Below are 23,430 nucleotides of genomic sequence, written 5' to 3'. Positions count from 1 at the left end.
CCAACTGTATAAAAAGGACAAATAAAAATGAAGCGCCAACGCCGATAATTAAATACAGGAGAATGTAGGACGCCCAAAGCAGGAATCAGAGTCCCGTCTGCAGGCCGGGAACCAACACCACTCGTCGTCGTCGAGCATCCGTGTCAGGCCAGTGACTATATCTTCTCTTCTTCTCGTGATGAGGTTGCATCACGGCGACAAGTGGCTGGTAGCATCCCATCCAGGTATATGAAAGAAATCGCTAACACGGTATAACAAAGGGAATGGCAGTTGCGTCGCTAAGCAGGCGGCTGGCTTGGTATGGTACGGTAAACTAACACAAGGGCTGAATGCAAGCAGAAAGGTAATTGGCAAGGAAATTCGTTTCGTCGTAAAGTGTCGTCGGGACACATTGGGTCGGTGTCGGTCTTCTTTTTTCTCTGGATCGCGCGGTTGACAGAAGGGAAAGGCTGAAGGGACTCTACATCACCACACAGCATCCACAGCCACCCTTGTCGTCGTCAGCGGGTGCTGGTGGTTGTTGTACTGGAGCTTGGGAAGCTGGTTGAGGCTTCGGTTCCTCTTGTGGTGGCGCATGTGGTGTAACTGGCGTCCTTGGGCTCGGCAGTGGGCTGTGATGCTTGTCCGAGATCTTGGGCATGGTAGAGTATCCGCCTGGGCGTTGAGTCGGACTCTTTGTCGGCTCGAGCTTGAGCGGCCATTCGTCTTCTGTTGGCGACTTCTCCTTGTCCTTATCCTTATCCTCTTCGGCCTTCTCGGTCTTCTCGGGCTCTGTGGGCCTCAGGAGGGCGTGATCGTTGAGCGGCCGGAAGTCCTTATCGTAGACATCGCCAAACTTGCCCTCCTTCTCCCACTTCTCCTGCTGTAGACGCCTTGCGACTGTCGGGAGCAGCTGCTGGTCTGGGGGCAGTCGAGGATCGGGCTTGTAAGAGTTGATCATCCATGGGGGGTCGCCCTCGGGGGCCTTGTTTCCTGGAGACAATTCTCCGGATCTAGTAGAGGGTCGGGTTGAGATGCTTCCACCGGTAGACCCAGAGCGCGTCTTTGGTCTACCCGTCGTGGTCGCCGTCTTGCCCGGCCCTGACGTCTTCCGGACGCCTGGCGCAGGCTTCTTCGGAGACGTATCGGTAGCGGAGCGCTTCGGCGCAGGCAAGGTCGTGTTTCCGTTGAGCGACATGGTGTCTGGCCCTTTCATGTGTGCGCTTCCAGGTCGAGTCTTTTCATTTGTTAAAGATGATTCTTCTCCATCGGGGCTCTCGCTCGTCTTCCTCGAAACAATGGATCCTCGCTCAAAACAGTCGACAACGATAGGCACTGGACTAACCTTTGCAACCGGAATGCGAGAGCCTCCCTTGTGGTTGTTTGAAGTGAAGTAAGCATTGGCTTCCTCTTCACGGATCTCTTCGGGAGTTCGCAGATCCCAGCTCTCCACCACTGGCTCGGCGTTTCGTGATTCGACGGCGGTCGAATTCTTGCGAGACCTGGGGGCGTGGCTCTGTTCGGACGCGTCGGTGCCTCGGCGCATAGCACTGCGGCTCCTGTCTCGTCTCTGCTTGCTATGGTTGCGCGTTCTGGGGACAAAGAAGCCTGCAGCTTGAAGCTCTTCGCTCTCTATTCTTGCCAGCTTGTCTCGGTGAATCCACTTGGATTCTTCTTCGTCGGGGACGGCGGCATTTTCCAAGGGCACGGCGTTTCGACTATACTCATCACCATTCAAGTGAGGTCCGTAGGTTGCCCAGGAGCCGTCATCTAGAGTTGGACTCGTCTTGGGCTCGCTACCGTAGTGTGTCCCGTCCACCGAGTTGCGTACCTTGCCGCTCGAGAGGTTGTCATGTGAGTTCCTCTTGCGACTAGGTCGGTCCATGGCAGAGTGGTAGGATGGCACGTTCGAGTTGCCGTTCTGATTAGAGTAGTGATTTTTATGCGTGTAGTCGTGGTTCGTGGTGGCATTCATATCGTCGTCCAGGTCCTGGCGAGCGGTCAGTACTGCAGCACATGCAGATGTCCCGTGACGTCGACACCTCCTGCAGGACGGATAGGTTTCGTACCTCCTTCTGGGGATGGGCGTATCCCCACGAGTCCCTATAGCCATGACTGCTGCGCGGCGGAGTAATGTTTTCGGTCGAAGTCGGGGCGGGTGCCATTGTGGCCATATCGATGGCGCCCGCAACCCCCTGAATGAGTAGAGGATCTGGCGGCGCGGTGGGAGCGAGAGACGAAGGGTGAGTACGGCGAGAGAATGCGCGATCGTATACGAGAAGTCGGTGTCGGGATATATGGGTAGCAACTCGAGCTAATCACTAGTAAAACGGAATATTCGCTGTCGGACAAAGAGAGACGGTTCGTGGCGGGTCAAAGGTGCGCGACGAGTCGGAGCCGGCGATAAAGGGGGAAGGAGGGGATCGTGAAAAGAGGCGACAAGACAAGACAAAGGCCGCTTCTAAGAACAACGACAGACGTAAACCTCGACAGCCGACGATGGAGATGTCGCCGTCAGTCAAGATCACGGAACGCCTCTAGAAAATCGAGGCGCGTCGGGCTCGGAGAGGGAGCTTTGCAGAGAGATGAGGATGGGGGGTTTTCGGACTGATGTCTGCAGGACGGGAGACAGGAGGTCCCGTCCGAGGGGGGTTGGTTGGCTGAGGGCGCGTCGGGATAGCCGCACTGTGTTGGATTAGCGGTCCACTGGAGACGGGCACCTGAACTGCGCTAGAACCCGGTGCCTCCAGGCCCCTGCAGCCCTCCCCGTCCGCTGTGGCCGGGGCTGCTACGGAGGAGGATTTCAGCGGGCTCCAGTGGGCTCTCCCGGAAATACAGTGGAGGGCGGCCTTGCAGGGGTGAGCAGCAGGACCCTAGAGGTGGCTTGAGACGGGATATGAATTTGTATGATGGAGAGACATCTTGTACCAGGATGGTTAGATCTCTTTTCTGCTGTTCATGTGGTCTGCAGCAGGACTCGTTCACGGGCTATCCGGAGGGCCAGCCTCTCTTCTCTTCTCGGCCCCTCGCTGGAGGCCACCTAATGAGGAGTCATGATTACGCCACGGTTCATGTACGATGATTGCATCCTCTTGTCGACGGCAGAATCACACTTGGCGCAACTCTACAGCCTCTAAGGCTACCCTCTGCACGCTAGGCCCGTCCATGTTAGTTGCCGCCGCCGTTTGTTTCATTCTGATTGCTCAATTGGTGACGCACTGGAGGAATGGCGCGCAGATAAAGACCAGCCGTGAGTGGAAGACAAGAGTCCCGGCCCCTGAAGGAAACAGACCCGTGCCAGGGTCACAGACAAGGGCAGGACGACACGAACGGTCAGAGGGGAAATTTGGCGTTGTTGATGTTGGGGGAGACAAGAACATCTGGTCCGAGGTTAGTTGCTTTTTCGCGTCTGGCGCCGTCAAGGTATCCTTGCTCAGCTTTGGCATCTCTCCTCCTTCTAGCCTCTGAGCGGGGAAACAAATCAGCGTGGCATAACGTCGACCAGCGTCGTTATTACAATCGTCCTCGACATGGCCAGAGGAACGACGTCTCCTTGACTTGAACAAGGCGATGCCGAGATTAGCTTCCCTCCAGAGCCCGTCCCGTTGCGCTGGGAATGGACCGGCCGCTTCTGACCCTGTCGTGTTCCTTGTCCATACTGACAGGGGGTTGGTTATCGTTCTGCAAGAGTACTTTTTCCCAGACAAGACAGGGTGCAGGAGCAACAAGGAAGGAAGAGAAGACAAAAGAAACTTTCAACGTGGCCAGTTTCATCATCGACAACGGTACAAGCATCACGTTGCGAATAGACTCATCCTTCACCAAAACTCAAGTCGACAACCAGAAAAGAACCTGTCCGCCACAGGTTTTGGAGTTTTAGCGCTGATGCTAGCCTCACACTGTCCTCGCACCGTGCTGTCCTCATGAAACAGCCCCACAATCCCACGGCACTTGTTTCTCCAACATCTCGGTTACGGCCGTGACAACCTCCATCATTCATCAAACTAGCATTCTTTTTGCTCTTCATTAAGCACGTCAAAAGTCCTTCCCTTCCCTTCCCTTGGGTCTCAATGAATGCCTGAATTTGGATCTAGATTTGCCGTCTTGGCCGCTCAGCCTCGGTCCTTTTGACCAACAACTGATTCACCTCTGGTATTGCTGCTCGTCATTATTCTCACGACCTGCTCAGTTTACGACGTGACTCATTCATCTTCAGCTCGAATCTCATTCTCGATTCACCTTGTCTACTCGATGCTCTACTCCGTACCGACATAGCTTTGAAAATACAAACTTCATCTCTATCAGCTCTCAGTTGCTTCAACTCCCCGACAATGACGTGAACCAACCTCTCAGCCAACCCCCTTCAACAAATACGCCGAGCTCTCCCTTACATTCATGACAATCAACTCAGCCAGTCGATATGACTCTCGCATCCGCTCTCTGAACGAACTTGTCTAAGACAACCCCGCAGCCCGCGTGGCCAACAGTCGCCATCACATTTCTGGTTTCACCGAGGCTCATCATACTTTTGGCTTGCCAACTAGCACAAACTCAACCAACCCTTTGGGACGACGTTGCATAAAACGGCTCAGCCAACGTCATGGCATCGTCTACGAGGAGGAGGAGGACCAGGATCGTCTGCATCTCGGATACTCATAATTGCACGGTCAAACTTCCCAAGGGAGATGTCCTCATCCATGCGGGTGACTTGACGAACCAGGGAAGCTATTCCGAGGTTTGTCGCCCCTTGGACCCTGAGGCGTTTGACTTGGGGCGACAGAATGAGGCTGACCACAAGATTTAGCTTTCCAAGACGATAGCCTGGTTGGAAAAGGCAGACTTTGAGGCCAAGATTGTCATCGCGGGTATGACAACTCCATATGATCAAAGTCATGATGACTGACGGCAGGCAAAAGGGAATCATGATATCACACTAGACTCGGACTTTTACGCCGAACATGGCATGTACTTTCACAACAATAACCCTCAGTCGTCAGAAGAGTGTCTCGGACTGTTTGCCTCATCTTCGATAACATATCTCCATCACGAATCGGCTACCATCCGCCTGAGATCACCCACAGGACCACACACGGAATTCAAGGTCTTTGGGTCTCCCTACTCTCCACGCCACGGATTGTGGGCATTCTACTATGACGCCCCAAAGAACCACAGCAACTGGTCCGATCTGACCTCACTTTGGGAGCTCATCCCCCTCGACACGGACATCGTCGTGACGCACACGCCCCCGCGGACGCACTGCGACGAGACGGATGAGCGTCGAGCTACCGGCTGCGAGGCTCTGCGGCAGGCCCTCTGGCGCGTGAGGCCACAACTTGCCGTCTGCGGGCACATCCATAGCGGAAGAGGCGCCGAGCGGGTGACGTGGGACCTGAGCTGTCGAAACGTCGTCTACCAGGAAGAGAGCGTCGTCCGCTGGCAGGACCCAGGTCAGGGAAACAAGACGAGCTTGGTAGATCTCACCGGGAAGAAAGCTCCCTCGCTCGCCAACGACGGATCTCACCCAGGTCGACCAGGGTCAACTGCAGGAAACATTGACGCAATGGCACCCTCAGATCCCATCACCACGGTGGACTGTCCTCCATATACCTTTGGAGCAGACGTCCAAGCCGGCCACGGGACCCTCGGACTGGGGGGCGATCCCTCGTCTCCGCGGTGCGATCAGGCCGCCCTCGCTGGCAGGATGGGTCGTCGAGAGACGTGTGTGGTGAACGCCGCCATCATGAAGAGCCGGTATCCGCACGTAGGCGGCAAGCAGTTCTACAAGCCCATCGTGGTCGATTTGGATCTTCCTGTTTGGGACGACGAGAGCCCCTGATTCGTTCCTGGCTACCCTAGACTTGGCATTGACTCAACCGGGTTGATGCCCAACCAGCTCGGCGAGAAGATTGCGACCGACATGGAGGCTTCTTATCAAGTTTTCAAGTGGCCGGATGTAAAATGATTAAAGTGCAGCTCCATGCCGTGTCAGTCTGCAGTCTCCCCCTTTAGGTCGTGTTCTTTATGTGACTGGTAGCAAAGCATCTGGTTCCACGTTGTCGATGAACCGTGGCACTCATCAACCACGACACCTAGCGTCGGACGGGATTAACTGTAATTTATGACCACGACGACGTGGTTCCAATAAAGAATACACCCATCAAGATGGCAAGAACACCAATATTAGGAAAAGCCAATGCCAGGCCCTTTCATCTACAGCCACCATCGTGCCATCATGTCTCCTCGTGTAGTCTCAAGTATCGAACCCGGCCTACCCTGGAGTAAGCGCAGCAGCAGCCTCGGGAGCCATCTAGAACATCATCACGTTGCTTGCAATCGATATTGGCCACTTTCTTTGTCCGCCGCAGGAACAACGCCGTGGCGCTCTTCCGAGCTCCAAAGCAAAGACGCATAGTTTCCCCAAGTCCCGACGTCGTGCCATCACCCCCTCCCATTGATACACCGGCCCAAGCACAAAGCAAATTGCCTCTGTCAGAGGTGAAACAGAAGGGGGGAAGCCATGATGACGCCCCTCTCTCCCATGGTAACACCGAGGAGGAAATGCCCCTCCCTCCCCATGACCGGTCGTCGCAGTTACAGAAAACCAACAAGAGTATAGAATCCAAACAAAACAGTAGTCGGTCATCGGGGACATGGATCGAGGATTCAATTAATCTGCGGGGACTCGAAGAAAGCTTGGTGTGGGCCAGGGGAAAGCTGCTCCAATTGCGATGCCATCTTCTCTCACCGCCACTACGGGGGAGTCTCATTAGGGGAAGCCGTCGTGATGCCCTCAGCCCTAGAGGAGAAACAAGAAGGTGGGCGCTACAGCCCAGAATGATGGCGTGGCTGAGTCTCCTGTCCAACGCGGTCTTCTATCTTGGGAGCGGCGAAGCATGGTCCAGCCCAGTCAAGCCACGGTTCACGAGAGCCTCTCTTTTCTTGTACGATGAGGGACAGACTCGAGATGCACAAGACGCCCGGGCCATCACCCCGCGTTTGGCGCCCGCCACGGCGAGGAAGGGAAAAAGTAAGAAAAACAGATGGCACACGGGGATTTTCCCAGGAACGGGTACAAGACTCATGGCTGATCGACGAGGTCGCCGGGTAGACAGAGAAAGAGACCGCTGACTTGGAGAGCTGTGAGGCATTTGGACAGGGGATGGCACGCGGGTTGACGCGGGATATTCCCTGGCAGAGGGAGGGTCATTAACGCGTGGGAGAGCATCATGGATGCCATCGCCAATCGCGGCATGATCTAGGGTATCGATCGACTAGTTGTGCATAGGTTGTACTGTAGAAGCGATGCAGTCGGGCTCCAGCAAGTTATGGGCCTGATACCAAGTTTCTGGGCTCGTCTCTGACATGGTGGACAGATGGACAAAGTGTTGCCGTCACCATGGGAGCAAACAAGCAGGAATAACTTGGAAAAGCCCCATCGCAAACAGAGTCCAACAGCAAGCTTCTGCCAAGTCCGGCGTCTAGCAGAGACCGCCCACGTGGTGCGTGGCCCTCCATCACCAGCTGCACCCACAGCGTAGTGAGAAAAAACCCGCTCCAACGATGGCATGGCCCAAGAGGCAGTGGGTTCGTCCCGGGTCACCCTCTCTTTTGGATCCTCGCGGTGCTTGTCCACAACCGTATGATGGTGGTGCGTCCTGGATGTCATGGCACTTCTCTCTTCTGCAGCACTGGTCTTGATCGTCGTCCTCGCAGCTTCGTCGTGCACCTCGGGGCACAGAGGTGCGTGTTGCTGGCAGAACCCTTCTAGAACTTTGCCTCCCGTTATGCTGTGCTCTGTATGCTGTATGTCACCTCAGCTCGTGTTGGTGCTGACTGCGGCCAGACAGACAGACCTGCTCTCAACAACCACAGAGGCTGCTGCCGGGGGCTCTGGGGGAGCTGGGATCAACCTAGGAGCCCAGGCCTGTGATCCTCAAGCCACTGGCTGCCACCAGATCAAGTCAGGCCCCAGCCGAGCAGCGCCGGTCTTGCCTGTAGACGGTTAGAGAGGCCATCGTCGAGGGGTCCCTATCGATCTCTCCCGCTCGCGATTCGTCTGCGCGCAGATAGTCGGTGTTGCTATTCCTATCGCAGTCGGCAAGCTCCTTCTTTCGGTCGTCGAGCTCCACCGCCATTGTCCTGACTGGGAACCAGACCCCCTGGCTAAGACTCGAGGGCTTGGGCGTCGACCATCTTCTTTTGGCTTCGCTCGTTCTGGCGGTGGCCGTTTTTTCTCTTCCCCAGGATCTTCCCTCAGCTGCCGGGCTGCGAGCTGGACCAGTCATAGACAGACATGGGCCTGTCGCACAGCGCATCGCATCTAATGCGCACTCTTTGGGCTCTTGGGCGTCGAATGTGTCCGTATTGCCTGAAAAAAGCCCTCAGCAAGGCGAGAAGAAGAGAGTCAGCGAGACGTGGGAGCGAGGCCTCATTGGACAAGGCCAGGGACGACGTTGGGGGGAAGCTGCTGTCAAATGGGAAGCCGTTTGAAGCTCCACTCCTTCCCGAGCAAGCGGAGCAGATATCCTCCAATCATTGCGTGCCTAACAACCATCTCTGTCTCTGCTACTGTCTCTGGTGTGCGTCGTCTGTGGCCAGCCGTTCGACCAGAGCCATGACGCCAATGAGACCGATGACCACCCTTTCCACTGTCATAAGAGCCCGATGCTTACAACTGATCTGGGAGACATCTGACTATTGAGAGCGGATGGGGATGCGTGGTTTCTCCGTCCACCGTCACAATACGTGTAGGCGCTTATTGTGCGAGCCAGTGTGATGTGATTGGAACTGCATCAGCCAGTCTTTTCTTTGGGTAGAAATCTAGGACTCGACAAGTTGGATGGTGTCATGCAGAGAGGCCAAGCTGCCCCTCACCACCCTCCCTCTGTTTCCATTCCAGTAGACCTGATGCTGGCCTGGGGCGTTGGGTTGGGTCTGCCTGGCCTGAGCGAATTCGTCTGGTCGCGACATCTGCAGGTCCATGTCCCATCGGATGAGGAGTCGGCAGCAGGGACACATTCCCTGAGATGGTCGTGTGTCTTCTTTTTTCGTGTGCCATCGGCATCATGACACTCGCTCTCTCATGAAAACCATCACCCCACAGAGCACCTCGCCATGGTTCCCTCTACACCGTGGGGGTTTCTGACTGCCGGACCATAGGGTGGAGGCTCCGTCTGACCCTCTCGTCTCTCTATACTTCCGGCGCAACACGGAGCCATCTTCTGTTTACTGTCATGAACCCCTTCGCTTGGCTATGAAAGCCATGGCAACCAGATGCTTTGTATCCACCTCTGGCGGGCCGCAGGGGGTGAAGCGAGAGAAGATTTGGAGACGCCGTGGAACTTGGGAAAATGCATGCCTCGTGATGCGAATGCCATGGCCTGCAACGCTGGGACGCCCACTCACTCCATAAGTTACCTCGCAAGGGGACCGAGGAGGGGAGCCTTGCCAGGGCTATCTGCTGCACCTGGTCGCCTGCTGCTCTGCTAGTCTCGTTGATAGAGCGATATCGAGCCAAGATGGATAGCCTCTCCTCCGTGGAGCTCTCTGCGGTACCTTGCCTGGAGCTACCCTCTAGCTTGCATCGCTTCAGCAAGCTGCCTTGGAGGAAGGGGCATTGCTCTCAAGCTAACATGTTCGTCGCCATGGAGATGGTGGTATCAATTGGCTGTTCTGGTGGTTGCCGGCACGAGCATCAATGGGACATCACCAGACACCGACTCTCGAGCTTGGTCTGCCTTGGCTTGGCCACGAGAGCTCCATGGGAGCTTTGACGCTTGGGAATTGCCGATCCCAGAGTCGAGAGCCGACCTGAATTGCTGATCGACGATCCATGTATCCGTGCTAGGGCTTAGCATTGTCAACTGCACATTATCCCATTGAGAGAGGTTGATGGGGGTAGCTATTGCTATCCCGTCCATCTTCACTTTGGGATGGCCTCATCGGCATCAGGACCAATCCAGCCCAGACTGTCTGAGACGAGAGCCAAAGCCAGTCAGCCAACTGGGCGTCAATGGCCCAATCAGAGGACACCTAAACAACCCAAGAAGCACCCATTTGCACTTCCATGGTCTGTTGTAAATGTGATGTGTCGGTGCTTATGCTGGACACGTTTTGGACGACACCCTCAGTTTCAAACCCCGTTTGCACTTTGAAAGTCAAGCTAACCCTGACATCGCTTCACTCGACCTGTCTGGCCTCAAAGCACCGCCCATCGTGTTCATCTAGTCTATTGCTTCAGCCTTGCCGAGGATGCTGAGATACGAAGCCGTCTCCGTCCTTCAGCTGTGTACTAACAACCGCTATTAAAAGACAGCGCGCCCAAGGCGTCGGCTCTTAGCACTGTAGGTAGTTACTGCGTAGTCATCGTCAGCCTCACACCGCCTCTGGGTCTCGTCCCGCTCCCTCCCTCCCTCCCGCTTCCGCTCCCCTCGTTCCCGCGCGCACCATCAAAAAGCAATGCCGATCGGGCTTACAGCGCTGTTAAGCTCATCGGGGTCCCGTTTGCTGGAGCTCCCTCATGTCACGCGGACGCCCGCGGGCTGGTATCCAACGTCAGGCATTGGGCCCAGAGAACCGGTTATTGCTTTTTCCTTCTAAAGTCAGTGTCAGTTTGTTCGGCCCTCGGTCGACTGATGTGCAGTAATCGTACGGAAATCTCCAATTGAACCTTCTCCTCTCGGCTTCCTCCTCCCTGTGACTTTTCTGATGATCCGTGTTTCACTCCACAATGGACCCTGAGCCCACCGTTTGCTGATCACAACCGACCGCATCTCTGGCCGTGTCTAAGCAGGTCCACGGATTACCCCGAACTGAAGGGCGGATGGGGTTCACTGTAGACGATTGCTGGGGATAGAATCTGAACCGAACGATTCAATACCTAGCCGAACTCGCCACTTGGTCACCAGCCACCAAGATGCAGAGGTACATCTGCTGGTGGTGCTTGATGTAGCAAATGTCATGTACCGGACACACCACCACGGAGTCGCCTTCTGGAAGCGCATTATTCCTTCACCCCGAGACGAGAATCCTTCCATGAATCATTCTATCGGATACATTAATCATGATGACTGTCGTGGACGGCTTTAACACTACCCCGGCCCCGAAGCATCATTTGAACTCATTCTCCGTCGCTCCTCGTTGTTCGCTCCGACTCATCGTGACGGGACGGACGCTCATCGTTGCGCGCGCGCTCCGAAGCCGCTTTCTCAGCACATCTCTGCAGCGATGGAAGCCCTCGGAGAGCGAGCGAGGAGCAGCAGCCCTTGACTCACCAGGTACCTGACTCAACAGGCCAGCTACATCGGTCGTCGTATACGTCGCCACTAGGCCCCTTGTATCTCCCCGCGTGCGGCCTCGTAATGACCGCGTACCTCCTGCGCATTACACGCCACATCCCACTCCCTGTAGAACCAGTGAATGAACCAGGACGGGCTGCATTTCCAACCGTTTCAGCGGACAGCCGACCATTGACCACTGAGACCCGGGCATTCGCGGCCGCTGGCGCAGCTCTGCATCAGCGGGCCTCGGGGCCATTTCAGCACCAGCCATGGTGCTCGCGGCTCACTAACTCGTCTGGGCTGGGTGTGGGTGTGTGTAAGTGCTGAGGGCATTCGATTCTCTTCCATCGCCGGCCCGGCAGAGCAAGGCACCGCCATTCGCTGCTGAGCTGAGATCCTGACCCTTACCAAGCAGCTCCTCCGGTGCGTCAGTTCACTCCAAGCTGCTAGTCAGCTCACATATCGCCGTCGCCGCCACCGCCGACGGGAAGCCAATTCAAAAAGGGACGTCGGAGGCGACTCGTGTTCCCCAAAAGAATCCGAATAAGCCACCCCAAAAGTGAAAGAAGAGATAAACCGGACGACTGATTGTCAAGGGGCATCTCTTAGATTTTTGCCACTGTACCTGATTAACGCCGACAAACCCGTCGCGTCGTGCTTTCCGATTGAAGCATTGGGTCGATAGGTTTGGAAGCCCGTGGATCTCGCTTTGCTCCTCCACTGCGAGTACTTTAAGTCGTTGACGCCTCAGGCAACAACCGATCAGAACCTGACCTCACCCTCACCCAAGGAGGAATCTGTGATTGCCCATTCAGCTGGGGCATCCATCCTTGAAGCCGGACAAAAAGTACCACAGGTACAAGACTCAACACCACCAAAGACCAACCACCCACGCACCTCAGGCGCCATCGCACACCCTCACGAGTCAAACCACTCGCGCTCGTCTCTTTCCCCCGTCTTCGGCAGCCTCCAGCTGCCCTCTACTCAGTAACCACAGGCCAAGACTGCTGTCGGGCGAATCAAGCCCCCGACCATCAGGCCCATAGACCATAGCGGACCAGTCGACGACTCGTCCCGAGGCCTCACCAGCCCACTCACTCCCTCCCTGCTCCCTCTAGAGGGCCAGTCCGCGAGTCGACATCTCTACTCCACCGTCGCGACCAGGCCCAGCTCCAACAGAGGAGGGACCACTTGCCAAGTGCCTACGGTTACAGCCAGTACCGCTCACAGCAGCACCCCTCCAGGGACCACCCTGAGGACCACCCGCAGCCACTGAGAGCTGCTTGACACCTCGGAGCACCACCCAAGGGCCAAGTGGACCGCCTGGACCACCCCCAAGCAGCAAACCCTGTCGTCCACTCCAAGCCGTGGACCCCCTCCTGGCGTCTGATCGTCGACTCCTAGTCCCTCGCCCTCGCTCCCCCCGGTATCGACGAATCACCTCTCCCTGGTCCAGCCAGTCGTCGCCCGTGACCTCATCTGGCTCGTTGTTCTTCAATACCCCAAGGCCGCTTTCTCGAACGTCCCTTTCTCCCGCATTGCTCTGCTGTTCCCTGTGGACGTGAACAGTCAAGCAAAAACCACCTTACAGATTTATACTCAGGTCGTGTTCAGCAGCGGGCTGCATCACGCAAACTTCATCTTTCGCTCTCTCTCGCCTCCCTACCCCGGTCTCTCGTTTGATCCAGCACTTGCAAGTCAAGTTTCTGCCTGGTTCTACGGTACCCTGCAATCCCGAGCAAGCACCCACTCATCTTGCTCTGGCGACGAGACACAGAGACACCGCCCCCCCCAAAGCCCAGACCACCCATTACAGGACACAACCGCCCGCGACCGCCTACCGCTATCGCTGGTCCAAACAAACATAGCCAGCCCAACTTACAAACAGCCGCCCAGCCCTGCCGTACCCCTTGAGGAGACAGCCTCATTCAGCATCCTCCTGAGCCTCGCCCTTCCGACGACCTTCGGATCGATGCAATAGCAGTCTACTTTCAACGCACGCACATCTCAGCTAAATACCTTACCTTCCGGCACCAAGCAATCTTTGGGTGCCGACTCCAGATACAAACCACTTATCAATCATGTCTACACTTCCTCCTGATCCGTACAAGGCCTTGGGTGTTTCCCCTGATGCCCAGCTCCCCGAGATCCGATCTGCCCACCGAAAGCTTGTCCTCAAATGCCATCCCGACAAGGTCCAGGACCCGACTTTGAAGGCTCAGAAGCAGGACGAGTTCCAACAAGTCCAACAAGCCTACGAACTCCTCAGCGACGAAAAGCAACGACAGAAGTACGATGATCAGGTCCGACTTCAAGAACTCCGCGAGCAGATGCGGGCCAAGGTGGCGAGCTCATCATCAAGTCGCTCCACTCCTTCGTTCAAGTACGAAATCCGTACCAACGACCGCACGTACAAGACCACTTCGCCCAGCGCCAAGGTCTTCTCCTACTCGCGCTCCTACGAAGATACTGATCTTCGCGGTGCCGATATCTTCGAGGGTGTTCGCACCGTGAGAAGGGAGGCGTCGTATCAAGGCAAGCCCTCGAGGCGTGAAGAGAGGGAACGAGACCGTGATCGCGAGATCCGGGAAAGAGAGAAGGAGCGTGAGCGCGAGCGTGAACGAAGAAAGAAGGCCGAAGACGCCGTCCGACGTGCTGAAAAGGAAGCTAAGGAGGCTCGACGCGCCGAGAAGAAACAGAAGGAGAAGGAGAAGGACAAGGAGCGCAAGCGGGAGTCCGAGGAGAAGAAGCGTCACGCGAAGCCATATATCGAGACGTACGACGACGAGGAGCCTGCTCCCAAGTCGGAGAAGAAGAAGTCGAGCAAGAAGCACGACCGCGATCGCTCCGCCCACCGGGAAGAGGCGCCCCCTGCGACAGATTCAGTGCCACCCCCGCCTATGCCCTCTATACCTACGGAACAATCGTATGAGGACAAGGAATCGGAGGCTCTGAAATATATCAACGCCTCGCGACAACAAAAAAAGAACCCATATGCTCGCCATATGCAGCCTCCAGCAGCTCCCACTCCTCCCCCCGTCGGGTCACCATTTACTGCTCCGGCCACTCCGGATGATGATGTGCGCCGGTCGTCAGCGAAGCCCCGACGTGGATCCTCAGGCGAGAAGGCCTACAAGAAGAAGCCCTCGAAAGAGGTTCTCGATGACCCCATCGAGGTTGACGTCTCTCCCTCGGGTCGCCCGCATGTGCAAAAGTCGGCCACCAGCACCGGCATCTTGTCAGGCTCCCCTCCCCGACGGACCAGCACCATGCCCAGCGATGGGTATGGCGGTCGCCCGATTCCCAACTTGTCACGAGCTCAGACATATAGCGGATATCCCGACGTGGATTCCCGTGGTCGAAACCGCTCCAAGATGCACGCTCAGATCATTGAGAGTGAATCCGAGGACGAGTATGAGCGTCGCCGAAAAGAGCGCAAGCACCGCAGCAAGAAGCATCGGTCCCCCGAACCCCGTGGGGAGCATGTGACGCAGTATCGAGTTGATACTAGCGGTCGGACGAGGCTACAAAACTCGTTCTCGCGCGCTGCGGACCCTGAGGCGGATGCCTATGGGGGATATTATTCCCACTATGGGGAGCGTCCTTCGCTGTCCCGCGATGCCAGTTACGCGCACTCGCCCGGGTACGCTCAGTACGACAAGTACAAGACGTCCAAGGCTTACGACTATGGCGACGTGCAGTACAGCACGTACCCGACCTACCGCGAGGAGTATGCTCACCCGACGCCGGCGTGAGCAACAGAGTGGCTATGAGCCACCATTTGTTTTCAACTACATTTCACGGCGTTTGAACGCATGTATTCCATCATACCGGCTTTTATTACGATTCTGTCTATCGGCATTTGCATTCTTTGTTCTCTTCCTGGTTTCATACACTTACGAAACGACATATGTCTTAACGAAATACGAAATTTACTTGCGGGTTGCATACTAGCACCTGCAAATGTGGGATGATATAAGGCGTGATGGGTTGTGTTGGTCATCTGCTCTGATGATTTCTTTGACTTTTACGGTTTTGCTTTTTGAGATTACGCTCCCGGCATCTGGATAAAGGACTGGATCACGGTACAAAGACTTGCTCGCGTGTTTGGAGACATTCATGAATATCAACATACACTGTCAACAGGTTGCTGGCCCATGGGAACAGTTGGTGCATCTGGAGCCGCTCGCTTGACGCACAAGGAGCGCAGATATACAGGCGGCATTCATGCAAGGGGACGGGATCGTGGGAGGTTCCCAGTCTGAGATTTTCCTTGCTCTCTTTTTTCGACATTTGACGGCGTTGGGGATACCACACTCGCTTGGATGAGATTCTTTTTACTGAGTTGGAGGGAGATGGAGTCTCGACGAACAGATAGAATAAGGCAGGCTTGCAACAGCCTGACCTGGTTATCAATGATGTCAAACCCGCTATCAAAGTCTATTGCCTTTGTGACGTGTTGTCATTATATATAGTATAGAGTCACGGAGACTGTTGCTCCGTAAATAGATTGTAAATACATGCCGCACACCAATATTGCTGTCCTTGTTTCTCATGACGTGATATAACATAAGAATAGCTTCTCTTGAGGCTGAAGCATACAGAGGAGGGTTTGAGCTACTGAACGACAATAACCTACGTAGCCGGTTGGAGATAAGCTTAAACACACGTCCTCTCTTGGATCCAAAACCGGTCACATCTCTAGACCCAATTCATGCCCAGCCTCGTCTGTTTCGCAGTTGCATTTGTGGGAGTGGCTTGCAACGCCACCACAAGGCAGCCAGAGACTCAAAGAGAGAACCATACCGACAGCCAACTGCTCACACCTCCTACGATGTTGATATCCAATAGCAGATGCTTTAGAACTTGAACTTGCGCTTTTGACCATTTAGGAACCTCAGGGCTTCATACCTGAGCCCGTCTGACCATGGAATTACCTTGTTTGCTTGCGTGGTCAAGTCCTACGCCAGCTGAGATGGCGTCGCATGAGGCGTCTAGACCGAACGCCATCTTCTCACGCAACCAATACCGCCGCCCTCATCGGCCTCTATGCGAAAAGACTGTTGTGCCAAGGCAGCCTCTGGAGGCGGCGCCTTGCAGCGTGAGCTGTCGCGGGCAGCTGCTTTGTTGGGAAAAATGCACCCGCCTTCTCCTCCCGCCATCTCTCCTTTTGCATCCATGGGCCAGCAGCAGCCTGCTGTGCTGCCGTTATGCCTCGACAAGAGTACGGGCTGGTGCCCCTCGGCTCTGAGCATTCTCCGTCTGCGAGGGGGCTGCCGTACCCTGACGATCGAGTCACGAGGCAGGGAGAGGTGCCGTTTGACTACGATACTGCTTACACTGGTCAAGGTTGGCAGAGAGAACAACATGCATACAACACCGACTTCGACGCTACAAATACCGCCGATCGAAAATACACGAACCATGAATATGTATCGGCTGCACATGACCAATTCGGTCTACCAAGCGACAACACTCTGAGGAGGAACGCTAGGGAGCACGCAGAGGCGACTCGCAAGTCACAGCTATCAAAGAGGAGATCGATGATATGGCATTTGGTGATTGACCTGTTCTTGGCTATCCCAGCCCTGGCATTTCTGCTCTATGCGGGTGCTGTCAGTCACTACGAAGGGAGACCGCTGAGGGAGAGCGGCTGGCGTACCGTCTCAACCTTGTACGACCTGGCCAAGTACGGACCTACCATCTTCCCCATCGTGTTTGCTGCCATCGCGACAAACCTCTTGACCGCCGTCGCGGCGTGGAAGCTCGAGCGCGGCATCTCTGTCCTCAGCCTCGAGTACCTCCTCCGCAGCCGTACTACCTTCAGTGCCGTCACTTCGCCCCTGGTCCTCAAGTCGGTCAACTTGATTACACCCGTCATCATCATTTTCTGGGCGCTCTCTCCGTTGGGAGGTCAGGCTGCGCTGCGGGTACTGGACACGGTACCCAACGCGCACAAGCAGCCGTGGAACTGCAGCTATCTCGAGGTGCGTCCTGAGTTGCCTCCCGTCTATGGGGCCGATGGGTCGGTTGCCAACTCTACCGTCATTGCCACGTTTGCTGCCGCGCTTGCGACTCCGCCCGAGAGCAAGGAGGGTAAGCTGGACATTTGGGGCAACGTCAAGATACCCATGATTGAGCCGTATCTTGGCGTCGACGTTGACAAGTGGTACACTTTGAAGGATTCGTTTGACGTGTACTCGTCGTTGGTTGGACTGCCAGTGAAACCCCTGGAACCCTTCCTCCCAGCCTTTAATTACACATTCAGAGTTAACACGTCGTACATAACCACAAGTTGCACGGCAAACAACCGCTCTATGGATCTGGATGGTTGGGGGGATTACGTCGACGAGCACCGCGACTTTTCCAACGGAAAGGGGCTCATCATCGAGACGTCGAATCCCGACAAGTCAGGCACCAAGGCAAGGCTGTTTCAAGTAACGTCCTACCAGCCGGGAAAGCTCACAAACGTCTTTTGCGAGCTGGACACGACGTTTGTCGAGGTCGAGATTGAGTGCCACCACTCGCAGTGCGGTGCCGTGCGCATCCGGTACACTCCCGGCGCCAAGCCCAGCAACTTGACGTTTGTCGATGATTTGCAGGGCGCGGCAAAGGGGAAGAGGATGGATCATGCTTTTCTGCAGATGTTTGTCAACATGACGGAGCCGAGACGGAACGGGAGCTTTTACCTGCCGTCTCCCATGGAGCTGTACCTCTTCAGCTCCGATGAGCCATACGCTGTGACGCCGACATGGGACAACGCGTGGAATTCGGGATCGAAAAAGGACTGGGAGAGGGGTTACAAGGCGTTTCCTAAGCGCTTTACGCAGCTGCTCAACACTTTTTGGATCGCCTCCCTAACGCCCCTCGGCGCGGCGCAGTTTAACAAGTTTGCCGCCCTGGGCGCAAAGCACGGAGCCGCGCCTGCGGGACTGACGGCAACGGGTCACAAGACGAATAACGAGAGGGTTCTCGCCGTGAATAAAGCGTGGCTGGCCATGCTGTACGTTGCGTCGTTGACCATGTTTCTGTCTGCCCTCGCTGCTGCAGCTTTGGGTGTGAAGAGACGAGGACCTGATATTTTGGACTATGCAACGACATTTATACGGGATAATCCATATTCAAGTGCGTCTACGGGAGAGCATTCTATGGAGGATGGAGCAGATCGAACGTATAGGCTTAGAAAAATGAGGTTATGCATAGGCGATGTCAAGCCAGACGCGGAGGAGGGATACGTGGCGCTGGCGACGGTGGACAAGGCCGTGCCGTTGGGGAAGCAGGGGATCGATAGGCGTTACATGTGATTAATTAATTTCCAATCTTGAATCTTGAAACGCGGCACGGGAGTTGACGTGTTTGATGTAATATCCTAAAGTTGACGTGTATGTTGAGCGGGACGGGGCTCGGCATGCTTGGTTGCAGCTCGTGATGGAGCGTGACGGGAACGTACGGAAAGGCGGTCTGTCATGACCAACGATGAGAGAATCGAGAGAGAGGAAGCGAAGAGGAAGTTGAAGAGGGAGAGATGGAGGAGGAGAGATTGAAGAAGAGAGAGGGGGAGAATCGTCCATAAAAGACCCAAGTCCTCCCCCTCCAAGTTCAACCTCATCAACCAGCACAACCATCACACACTCTTATATATATTCATCCACATACACATTACCAGACTTGGTTTCACGCTTTTGGCTCCTCTTCAAAGCCTTGCCCGCCCCTTGCCCTTCAGCTTGACTTGTTGATACCCCTCCCATCCCACTGAAGAGAACTCCAACACAAGTGATCTGAGATCGGATCAAGGAGCATCACAAATCTCATCAACATCAATCCCACCTCCCCAACTATATGTCGAGTCTCTCACACACTTCTTGCCATCTGAGTTTACCCATCACTCGAAAGAGCTCGGCTCCAAGAGGTTGGCCGAGGTCACAGGGCTCTTTTGCACGGGTCCTAGGTAGATGGTACCGGGGCAACGCCCACCTCGTGGTCACTCATTGCTCGTCATTTGCGATTTTGATCCATCTTTTGCTTCCTGGCGCCCGAGTTCTTGGTTCAACAACCAGAGGCATCTCATCAGCTCCCTATAATTCTTGGTTCGGCAACCAAGGCGACCTCATTAGCTCGCGTGTTTCCCCCTCCTCCTAGCAGTCATCCAACCGACAAGTTTGGCTGCCGCCCTGGCTTGTCTCACACGGACTCAACCATCGCGGACTTGTTCAGCCCTTCTTGGGTCCCGGATTGACTTGTTGTCACCCCTACCCAGTCACATCTATCCATCCGACTTGGGAGCACTCCAACTTACAAGCTGGTCTGGGACTCAGTGGATCGCGCAAGCTTGCGTGCCTTTCCATCCGACATTCTGTTCTCCTTCAAGCTCGGCTGCCGTCTTTTCGATGGGATCAGTCTTCTTGATACCAGAAGCAAGAACCAGGAAGTGTCACCCAGGCATACTTCCCATCTTGGGCTCTAGCTCGAGTCTCTCACACTCCCTACCACATCTACTTGCCCATCGCTCTGACGCCCTGGACGTAATCCTTGATCCGGAGCGTAAAACCCGCCTTATCTTCGCTGCGTGTTTCCCCCTCCTGCTCGCAGGTCCCTCTCATGGAAGTTTGACCGCTGTGCTGGCTTGCATGATTCGAACTCGACCCATGGAGCAAAAGCAACTTCAAACTTCGGCTGTCGTCCGTTGGATCTGGGCTTCGCACCAAACTTAAGCTTCTCTTGGAGACAAGTCACCGCCCAGATCTGGCACACGACAGAAGCATGCGTTACAACTCGGAAAGGCCGGCCATGACCTTTACTCGTTATGGGGATTTCTTTCTCCACGCACTAGTACACTAAGATGACGAATTCCTCGTCTTCTGCTTGGCCCTGTGGCTTTTGCCCTCTTGGTTGGTTTGACGAATTCATCGCCCGCGCCTTTCCCACCAAGCCTCTGAGGAAAAAGTGTTGCGGCAGCTTTCATCACCTTACACTAAACTCTTCGAGATGACTAGGCCTGTCTCTAGGTCTGACGCTGCGGTAACCCAGCGTTGCTGTCACAACCTCTGCCTTGAGCTGCCCCAATTCGAACCACACGTTCGCAGTCCACTTCGGGATACTGAAAGGGCTGTTGACGATCGCTCGTCGACGCTGGCGCAAAGGTGGACGAGAGCGACTCGGGCGGTATGGCGCCACTCCACTATTTGGCCGCCAATAGGGCCAGTTCAGCTCTGATATCGACTCTTATCGAGGGTCTGGATGTCATGGACATTCGGCGCCTTGCAAGCTCGCAAGACCAACGTGGCTGCTGTTCAACCCTAGGCCGTGGATCGAGTGCCATCATTCATGAAGCTGAAGTGGGAGTGATCCATCCTCCTGGCCTCGAAGGAGTACGTCTTGCCCAGCCCATGATGTATCGTCAACATGGGCGACCCGAGCGATTCGAGTTCATGCTCCAACAAGATTGCCCAGATCTTGTCTACGAATACTGGGCGTGAGGAGGCTACAAGCCTTGACCTGTTTTTCGTCTTTCGGATGCTAGCCCACAGCGATAGGGCCTTCCTGGGAGGCAACTACAGAGACTATATGGTCCAGTGGCTCGGCTACTCAGGAGTTGACGATCACCCAAAGCGTTCTGCACTAGCCAGTGTGCTGCGTTGACTCTATCCAGGGGTTACAGAGCGCTTCTTCTGCCCCTCGTGACAGCCCGTAGTCAACAATAGCGACTCCCGAGCCATTCAAGAAGCACTGTGCGTCTCATAGGTTGTTCCAGATCTGGGGTATTCCCTTCCAACGCAGTCACTCGCACATGGCTTCCGTCCGATGTTCTGGACTTGCCGCCGAGTAACGCCATTGTCCTGACTGGGTCCACATCCTATCTTTTTCGGTTTCCTTCCAGGGGAGGAAGCGAGATTGATGCTGGTCTCCCTACACACAAACGTCCAATTCCCAAGATCCTGGAAACGCCAGAAACTGAGCGAGAGGAGGTCCATGCCATGCCGACACCCACGGACAACTGTCCGCCCAGTTCGGTATGTGGAAACCCGAAACGAGTTTGGACTGGATTCATGACGGATTCAGAGCCGTCGTCTTGGGGCTCTGGTCAGACAGTCCCGAGCTTCTCGAGCTTCTCGGCTGCCAGTCGAGTCATGCATAACAACACCCTCTTCTGCGCTGGATGTGGCTACCACTATGGGCAGGCAAATCTACCAAGAGAAGCCTGCAAGTCTCGAGTCCTTTGGTGAGATCTATGTCATCATTTCGGTCCTCCGGGAAATGGAACCCGAGGCGAGGGACGAGCCATTACATTAGAGATGGTTTCGCTCATAGCACTCCGCTCACAGCAGAGCGCATCTAGGGGTGCGAAAGACGCCCCCACGACCATGACCGGGGAAAATATCGAAATCGAAGTGCCTCCTCTGTTCCTGCTGGTCACTTCTCCATCTATATATAATCAACCAACACATCACATCCATGAACGCGTACTTGAGCAGTACCCCGAGCCAGATTGGACGCTGGCATCTCGCCTGAAGACGCGGAGAGCAATTCTTCGTCAACGAGTTTTCGTCGTGTTCAGCAGCGGTGGCCCTTGGCTCATGACACTCTGTGCCAGATCTTTCACTCTCTGCTAGGCGCATCTCCCATCACATGATTGTACGCAAACATTGCGAATTCACAACAGCGAGTTCTCCCACAACGTGGAGATATACTCCAGTTGGCGCCCTCAAAAGAGCTCCACTTCCAGGCCCTCCATCGCTTCCAAATCGACGGACTGTTCTTCCTGCTGACCTCTTGGGAGGGAGCCCGACGAGTTTTGTGCGACAGCGCGCTCCCCGAGTACGACAGCCACCTTTGAGACCCTCGAGGCTGGCATGTCCGAGTCTAGCCCTCACGGGAGATTACATTCGATCTCTGCACAAACACCAAAAGATGACTTTAACCAGAAAGTCCATCTCCTCTGTAGTGTGGTCGCTACCAAACACCATTCAACTGTTTTGTCCAGCCTGAAATGCTCAGGAGATCCAGCGACCAATTCCAATTCGAACCGCCGCATCGCCTATACTGATCTGTCAGAAGGTATGGCATATTCAGCCGGCCCACAACCTATTGCTCCCCAGAGGGCCCTGTGCCTTCTGAACGAAAAGAGCCATCAGGATCAGCGTCCTCGCACGGTGTTCACTGCCGCTTTGCCAAGTCTGGAAAGCGGAAACTTGGTCAGTCTTCAGTTCTTCTTTGAGATTGAGCAAGTTCGCAAGGCCGCTTGGAAGCTGTGCCGTCACAGATGCCAACCTCACTGCCCACGATGAGATTTGCGTTGAATCGCCTAGTGAGTGGGGTTTCCCGTCGACGGCTGTTACATGATTCGGATTACAAGAGGCACGAGAGAACGCCTCACACAACCCCTGGTGCCTGGTGTTTCCTCGCTGCTTTTGGCCAGTGGCATAGATTACATGCCCACCGACCTGGCTCCAGAGTCAACACGCGCCGGACCAGCGATCTTGACGGAATCAGTCGGTGCCTTGAAGGTGTTGCCGAAACGGTTGCATTTATGTCCCTGTGTACGTGAGGGGGGGGTGAACTATCTGAAGAATGGGCCAATCTTCACAACGATCACTCACCATGAGACGACGATTCGACTCTTGGCCCTGAAGCTTCGCTGAAGCCATGACGACTGATGAGCGTCGTCCATCGTTGGAGTCTGCCAGATGCTGCAGCCAATTCGATCGTCACTTCTTCCAAATTGCAGCACTGAAGGGGCCCGGCAAGCGCAAGACAAGGCGCAAGCTGGGCGTGTTAGAACAACAACAGTCGACCCAATCCACCACCTGCACTAACTCCCAAGGCATCATTCGATGCCAATTAGGGTGTCTTTCCAGCTTGGTGTTTCTTTTTGCTGCCAGGCTAGCCTTCAACGGTCTTGCCCTGTTCTGACATCTACTCATATCCCATTGCTTTCAACCAAGATCAAGGATGAACTCAAATATCATCGCATTTGGGTTTTCCCGGCCATCACAAGCTTTGCATCTCGACAACAGCTTCTTCAGCTTACCATGATTTGGCTACTCCGTCCACTTCAGCTGTTATCTCACTGTGCCCTTGACACAGATTAGCCCCTCGAAGAGACAGTCCATTCTGTCTGCGTCCTTGACCGCGTTAACCGAACAAACGGCTCCGCCTTTGATCGTGGATCAAA

General features: G+C 55.1%; 4 protein-coding genes across 4 annotated transcripts; 3 read left to right on the top strand and 1 right to left on the bottom strand.

The window, feature by feature from the left end:
- Positions 1–460: 460 nt before the first annotated feature.
- Positions 461–2,153, bottom strand: NCS54_01251200 (Hypothetical protein; the record flags this gene model as incomplete). The annotated part of the gene is made up of 2 exons (XM_053157744.1): positions 461–1,969; positions 2,049–2,153. The coding sequence occupies 2 exons, from the start codon at positions 2,151–2,153 to the stop codon at positions 461–463; spliced, it is 1,614 nt and encodes a 537-aa protein (XP_053013719.1).
- Positions 2,154–4,579: 2,426 nt separating this feature from the next.
- NCS54_01251100 (Hypothetical protein) lies at positions 4,580–5,815 on the top strand (the record flags this gene model as incomplete). The annotated part of the gene is made up of 3 exons (XM_053157743.1): positions 4,580–4,714; positions 4,784–4,844; positions 4,896–5,815. The coding sequence occupies 3 exons, from the start codon at positions 4,580–4,582 to the stop codon at positions 5,813–5,815; spliced, it is 1,116 nt and encodes a 371-aa protein (XP_053013718.1).
- A 7,524-nt stretch (positions 5,816–13,339) lies between these two features.
- On the top strand, positions 13,340–15,013 carry NCS54_01251000 (J domain-containing protein; the record flags this gene model as incomplete). Its single annotated transcript, XM_053157742.1, has 1 exon — positions 13,340–15,013. One exon carries the CDS (start codon positions 13,340–13,342, stop codon positions 15,011–15,013), a length of 1,674 nt encoding a protein of 557 aa, XP_053013717.1.
- A 1,455-nt stretch (positions 15,014–16,468) lies between these two features.
- NCS54_01250900 (Hypothetical protein) lies at positions 16,469–18,562 on the top strand (the record flags this gene model as incomplete). Its single annotated transcript, XM_053157741.1, has 1 exon — positions 16,469–18,562. One exon carries the CDS (start codon positions 16,469–16,471, stop codon positions 18,560–18,562), a length of 2,094 nt encoding a protein of 697 aa, XP_053013716.1.
- Between the last annotated feature and the right edge of the window lie 4,868 nt (positions 18,563–23,430).

This window comes from Fusarium falciforme, chromosome 10, assembly GCF_026873545.1.
Source record: "Fusarium falciforme chromosome 10, complete sequence".
In the NCBI taxonomy this organism is placed as follows: Eukaryota; Fungi; Ascomycota; class Sordariomycetes; order Hypocreales; family Nectriaceae; genus Fusarium; species Fusarium falciforme.
Note: the sequence above shows the minus strand (reverse complement) of the source record. Positions and strands in the feature narration are given on the sequence as shown.